The sequence below is a fragment of the Cervus canadensis genome, chromosome 28 (assembly GCF_019320065.1).
Source record: "Cervus canadensis isolate Bull #8, Minnesota chromosome 28, ASM1932006v1, whole genome shotgun sequence".
In the NCBI taxonomy this organism is placed as follows: domain Eukaryota; kingdom Metazoa; phylum Chordata; class Mammalia; order Artiodactyla; family Cervidae; genus Cervus; species Cervus canadensis.
The window spans coordinates 30,750,018-30,756,993 of NC_057413.1; the positions used below are offsets into that span (position 1 = coordinate 30,750,018).

General features: G+C 43.1%; 1 protein-coding gene across 2 annotated transcripts in view; it reads right to left on the reverse strand.

Annotated features, from left to right (window-relative positions):
* Window positions 1-3,293, reverse strand: part of LOC122429209 (CD2 associated protein) — an 84,442-nt gene extending 81,149 nt beyond the window's left edge. The window contains exon 1 of one of the 2 annotated variants that reach the window (XM_043449459.1): window positions 2,841-3,293. In XM_043449459.1, the coding sequence (XP_043305394.1) occupies window positions 2,841-2,844 (4 nt within the window). In that variant the 5' untranslated portion in view covers window positions 2,845-3,293. Of the gene's footprint in view, window positions 1-1,048; window positions 1,634-2,840 lie in introns of those variants that run through there. The other variant, XM_043449458.1, reaches the window with a different exon arrangement.
* Between the last annotated feature and the right edge of the window lie 3,683 nt (window positions 3,294-6,976).

Consider the following 6,976-nt stretch of genomic DNA (forward strand, 5'->3'; position numbering starts at 1 on the left):
AAGATAAAATTCAAGTAAGTCTCTATGAGCACTCATCCCACTTAGTTTTTCCTAATCTACTAACCTTACTACCAACACTGGACTTTCTCACAGTATACCGAATGTTGAAAGTTACCTATTTCTGCATTGGTACAAAATCATTTCATCCCACTGGTCTTTAAAGATAATAATACGCTTCAAAAAAGGTCAAATATTTTGCATTATTTTTTCAAGTTGGTGCAAGAATTGGGGAAATTTATTTGAAAATTTTTATTTTTTCATTTATTTATTTTACTCATTTCATTTATTTTATCTCATTATTTGAAAATGAAAATAACAGCAAGCAACACTGGCACTGTTCTAAGCACTTTACAAGTATTAACTCATTCAATCCTCCTAATAACCTCAGGTTGATAGTTTTATCCCATTTATAGATTAAGAAACTGAAGCTCAATCACAACAGCTTGTAGACAGAAGAGCCAGGATTTGACTTTAAACTGTCCCAGTTCAGAGCCCATGCTTTTAACTCTAGCTCTACCACCTAAATGTCAAGAACCATCACTTAATAGGTACCCAAGTTATTTCAAAGTGAAGAAATTAAAGATTTTTCATTTTGTGATAAATTAGATAAAATACCATGTAAATATTTTAAGCTATCATCTTTTTTTTTTTTTTCCTGGCCATGCTGCAGGGCTTGTGGGATTTTCATTCCCTGACCAGGGATTGAAACCAGGGCCCTTGGCAATAAGGCTCAGATCCCTAACCACTGGACAACCAGGGAATCCCTTAAGCTGTCATCTTAAGCCGTAAGAAGTAAAGACTTATGACAGCAAAATCAAGCACCTTAGATTTATATTAAAGAAAAAACTCCTTAAATGATTTTGATAGTTTTATTATGAATATATAACCAATAAATTTAAAGTATACATTCATATGACAATATCTGACAAATACCTTTCAAAAATTAACTGCACATGCCCCCAAGCAACCATACTTTAAAATACATTCTGGGCAGTCCAGTAGAGTACACAAACATCACTCTGTACTAAGTTAATATGGCAGAACTCACCTAAGTAGAACATAGCAAAGTCATTGAGTGAAGGCCTCTGGACAACCAAAATAGACACTCCAATGTGCAAGGATGGACATTCACTGTTCTCAAAAGAAGATCTCACACACTAAATAAAGGTCAACTCATTTTTTCCCTTCGCAGAATTACAAATTTGATTTCCGTAGGAAAAAAACAGTGTAGAAAAACTGGCGATGAGAGGGTGAAGGGGGACACTGATCACAGTAACAAGCACATCCAACAGCAAAGCATGAAAAATATTTACTAACTTCAAAATGCAAAGAAATCTGATCAGGAGTCCTATATACAATCCAACAGATGACCCTAGGTCATCAAAGGATTTAATTATACTCTGCATCCTATTTAAAACAGAAAAGAATTACACATTTAATTTTAGTATGATCTGCATTCAAAGTGGTTTTATAATTTGAAGCTTAAAGGATAAACCCTCAATTACCCAGTAAGCTCAACTAATCAATTAGAAAGAAATTCATTGGAAAGTCCCAAGTAACAAAAGTTTTACTGTTTCTAAGTTTAAGAGCACTTTGTGCACAAAAGTTACCTGAAAGCAAAAGGGAGACAGATCATAAAAGTATAAAGTCTAGGAAAACACAGAAGAGCTATTGCGACTTGTCTATAAACACTATCCTTAAAGCATTTCCCACAAAACAATGTGTGGGCAGTAGGTGCCACATCAGCAGTACTGTGTGTTTGTCCTGCTTCTAAATCATTTGTTAGTCTCATGAATTATTAATTTCAGTTAATAGTTTGTTGAGATGAAGCAGTACCAACTCTTTCCTGAACTGCAAAAAGTGACAGCGTCCTTCTGATTACAGAACCAACACTGGGATTACTCTTACAGAGCATGCATATGCCTTATAGTGACACAGTTTGATTTTTTAAAAAGTTCTCTTTTAAATTGCTTTTCATTTGCAAAGGATTGAGGGAGATAGCGCCTAGCCCACATCGAACTTTTGTTATCAAAAGAATTGTTACATTACTCAACAAAACTCCCTTTCACCAGTCTGCAACACATTCCTTCTCTAGCTCCAAACAAAACTTTAAAGCACACTGTAAATAACATATAAGGCCTTGTACTTTTCTCCCCTTCTAGCGAGGAAGTCTAACTCCAAACAGGAAACTGCTTCTCAAAGGGTTCAACGCAGAAATCCTACTAAACTCCAATCCAGTTCTCAGGAACAGATTTAATAAGTGCCAACACACTTGCCTGGGTAGAAACGGAGCAAATACTCAAGCTTTCCTGCCCTTGAGATACCCCTTGAAAGTTTCAGCCTGGGGGGTGGAAAATGTCTTTTCTAACAAACAAAGCTTTAAAAGGCCAACCTCTAAAAAGGTTCGCAGAAGATACAGAAGTTGAAAGTGCTACTCGGTCAAGTTTTTCGATCATCCTTCCCCCATCCCAGCAGGATCTGGGACGAAAGGGACTGGGTAAAGAGGGAAGTTCGGTGCTAAGTCGAGCTGGGCTGGGGGCGAAGTGATCGGACCGCCCCCACCCCCATCCCCTCACCTTTCCCGAAACCAGGAAAAGAGGTGGAAAGAAAAGCGCCAGACGGGAAAAGCACCCTGGGGCCCCGCAACCAGTTTCTCCGCGAGATGAGCCAGGTGGAAGGCAGAGCGAGGAGGGGACACAGGGAGCCGGCCGTGTGGCAGCGCAGGGACCGACCCCCCACCCCCTCCCCCGGCTCCTCCCCGCCGAGATCGAGAAAAGGAACCGCCTCCCCGAATCCAGAAGGTCGGAGCGGGTGGCGAGGAGCGCACTCGGGTCCCTTACCCATGCTGGGGGCTCCGGCGGGGAGCAGCCCGGCGCTCGCTGCTCCTCCTCCTCCCGCTGCTCGCGCGGCCGCTCCGGCGGCAGGAGGCGGGCCCTCCGCTCGGCTCTAGCCCGGTTGAGTTCAGGCGGGACCCGGAGCCTCCATCCGCCCGCGGCGCTCCCCGGCCAGTCCGGTCCCCACGGCCCGCAAGGAAGAGGCGGCGGCTGCGGCTCCTCACTCGCGGCGGACGGAGGGCCCTCCCCCGCCCGCCCAGCCGGCGGTTTTCCCACCCCCGGTCGCTCCTGCCACGGGGCGGGACCTGCCGGTTCGTTCTGGCCGCCGGCTCCGACGCAGAGCGCCAGCCCAGCCCCGGAGCCCGCCCCTGGCAGCTCCGTAGGCGCCCGCCGTCCTCGAACGCGACGCCAAAGAGTGAGGTGGAGACCGGGACAGAGGCCGGGAAGGTGCCGGGAGCTGGGCCGTGAGGAGGAAAATCTCGCGAGAATCCCCAGGCCTCCCTGCCCCGCCCCCGTTGCGTTCCGGCTCACCGCCGCGCTGGGGCTGCTGCCAGGTGCGGTGACGTCGCGGCTGGGGCTCTCACGCCGCCCGCGTCCAGGTGCGCGGAGCGGATGAGGGAGACGAGCGGCGTAACTGCGGTCACTTCTCTGCCTTGAGGTTCGAAGCAGCTGGGACGGGCGTTTTGTGTGGTTTGTCGCCTCCGATGGATTCAAAGAGTTTTTGCTGATAGGCAAAGTGAGCCTGGGCTGCCCCACTTTGCACTGTTGTTTTTTGCAGTAAGGCAGGCTTTCGGGGACCTGAACGAGACCGCGAGAGAGACGTGCAAGAGTAGAGAAAGAGAGAACCCACTTTCTTTCGACCTTTAGAGACCCAGCTGCAAACAGGACCTGCGGTTTACCTTGCAAAGTTCTGTATGAATTAGAAGCATTTCTTCATCGGAAAAAAAAAAAAATCATAGGCACAGAATAAATTCTTTTACAGGATTCAACTAGTGGATTCCTTTAGTTTCTGTCTGCTGAAGGCAACTTTCTAATCCCCTTTTCTCTTTTGAAAATATAAATTGCTACCTGATGGGGAGCAGGGCGGGATAGTCATAATTTGAAATATTGGCTGGTATTTATTTTTTCTAGCCTCAATATGAAGAAGAGCATAGGATTATTGTAATCAGACGTTAAAACGGAGCAGAACCGTATGGTCCTTGCCCTCCACCCCCACCCCCGAAAACATGTCCTCTGTCTACCTTTTGTGTGGGGAAAACTTTAGTCAAAGAATAAGTTTAATCAGAGAAGTGAGAAACGCGAAAACAGAAGAAAACAGCCAAAGGAGACTAAATAATAATGTAGTCATTAGGCATAGTCAAGGACCTTTAATTCTTCCTCAAGGGCTATAGATAATATTCTGAGCTATATCCTGTGAGCCATGTTATAGATACTAGAACATCAGGCGGAGAAGTGAATTGCATGATAACCAGAATGTGTGTGTGTGTGTGTGTGTGTGTATGTATGTATATATATGTACATATATATATATATACATTCAGCCAACTTTTTTCTCCTACTGTTGAAGCAAACCCAATCCTCAGACAGCAACATTTGTTGAATGCCAACTCTTGTCTAGTGACTTTGAAAGCAGTTGTGTTATTTTAAGTTTCACAATCATCCAGGCAAACCTGGATTTCTGAAACTCAGCACAACCATTCATTTTTTATGGGACTTTGGATAAATTAACCTTGCTGGATTTCAGTTTCTTGAGTCTGTTGAAAGAAATCTTTACAGTGCGAAGCACAGTCTCTGGCTGATAGTGGCAACCTCATAAATATCCATTTCCACTTATCTCCTATAGGCCTGCATTTGACATCCCTTAATCTTTTACTTCTAAATAGACTGCATAGCACACCTTTAGAACAAAAAGTGTCAGTTACAGTCAGAGACCAATAAGGAAAAAGGAAAAAAATTAATATGCACATCTAAAAAATGTACATATTGGTTGTGTTGTATTGAAACCATGAAACAGAGTGTGACTCTTCAATCAACAAATATTTATTGAGTATTGTGTTCACCCTCCCCTTGCAAGCAAACAAATAAACAAACCAAAAAACCTGAAGTCCAGCCCTTATCCTCACAGATTTTGCAGTGTAACCAGGAAGAGAGACCTGAACAGATAGTTGACAGTATGAGGTGTGTGTGTAGCTCTGGGCAAGGCAAGCTTCCCAGGAGGCTCAGGGGTAAAGAATCTGCCTACAGTGCAGGAGAGGTGGGTTCAGTCCCTGGGTGGGGAAGATCCCCTGGAGAAGGAAATGGTAACCCAATCCAGTATTCTTGCCTGGGAAATCCCATTGACAGAGGAGCCTAGCAGGTTACAGATCATGGGGTCTCAAGAGGATCTAACAGGACTTAGTGACTAGACAACAACAGTAAAGGCAAGCTTCAGGAGGAGGGTATAAGTGGAGCTAAGGCTTGGAGGATGGCAGTAATTACAACCTGAAGGAGTCCCAGAAGTAAGGGGTGAAAGTGGAAGCACAAGGGAAATATCCTGAAATCTGTCTGACTCCTGCAAGGCATAAGAAGTCCAGTTCAGTTCAGTCGCTCAGTCATATCCAACTCTTTGCGACCACACAGACTGTAGCATGCCAGGCCTCCCTGTCCATCACCAACTCCCGGAGTTTACTCAGACTCATGTCCATTGAGTCAGTGATGCCATCCAACCATCTCATCCTCTGTCATCCCCTTCTCCTCCTGCCCTCAATCTTTCCTAGCATGAGGGGCTTTTCCAGTGAGTCAGTTCTTCACATCAGGTGGCCAAAGTATTGGAGTTTCAGTTTCAGCATCAGTCCATCCAATGAATATTCAGGACTGATTTCCTTTAGGATGGACTGATTGGATCTCCTTGCAGTCCAAGGGACTCTCAAGAGTCCTCACCAACACCACAGTTCAAAAGCATCAATTCTTCGGTGCTCAGCTTTCTTTATAGTCCAACTCTCACATCCATACATGACTACTGGAAAAACCGTAGCCTTGACTAGATGGACCTTTTTTGGCAAAGTAATGTCTCTGTTTCTTAATATGCTGTCTAGGTTGGTCATAACTTTTCTTCCAAGGAGTAAGCATCTTTTAATTTCATGGCTGCAGTCACCATCTGCAGTGATTTTGGAGCCCCCAAAAATATAGTCTGTCACTGTTTCCACTGTTTCCCCATCTATTTGCTGTAAAGTGATGGGACCCGATGCCATGATCTTAGTTTTCTGAATGTTGAGTTTTATGCAACCCATAAGAAAGCAAACCATTTAAACTTTGAATGAATGAGACTGATGAGAGTCAAAAGAGGATTCATAGAAGAAAACAAAGAAAAATATAAGATATTATAGGAAGAGAACTGAATACCTTAGTCTCCAGGATACTAGATATTTTAAGAAAGATCAATGAATAGAAATGAAGAGAGGGTCAGGAAAACAAAACAGAAGGAGGGAAAAAAAGAATACTGGATTTGACAATAAGGTTACCTTTGAAACTGTAACTTAGGAATATACATAACAGAATACATAATATATATAGCTGCATATATTCAGCACATATAGAACAGAAAAGTTAGAAGTCAGTTAAAGGTTTCAGACTAAATATAACTGAAAAAGAAGTGAGGCCATAAGATGAACATATTTTCTTAACCATAAGTCAGGTCGCATAATCTGATAAGGTAAAAAATCCACAATCAGTTCTACCCTAGAAATCTCAAGATCTGTATGATTTCCATCAGAAACCACATATTTTAGAAATCAGTTCTACCCTAGAAATCTCAAGATTTGTAGTATTTCCATCAGAAACCATAAATTTTAGAAGTTTGAAAATTGAAATAAGCAAAATCACTTTGTAAATTCAGAAGGCAAAATCTGTTTGAGGTGATGTTGACATACTGGATCATAAAAGAAATTCGAAGGATCAGGGAGTAGGACCATAAGAAAGGATGAGAAAATTGAAGTAAAGCTAAGAACCATCCCAGAATTAATGCTGTCTCTTTTACTTTTTTTTTTTTTTTCCTCTTTTACTTTTTTAATAATATCTTGTTTTTCTTGGTTTGGCAGCTCTGGGTCTTTGCTGTGGCATACAAGATCTTTAGCTGCAGCATTCAGACTCTTAGTTGCAGCATG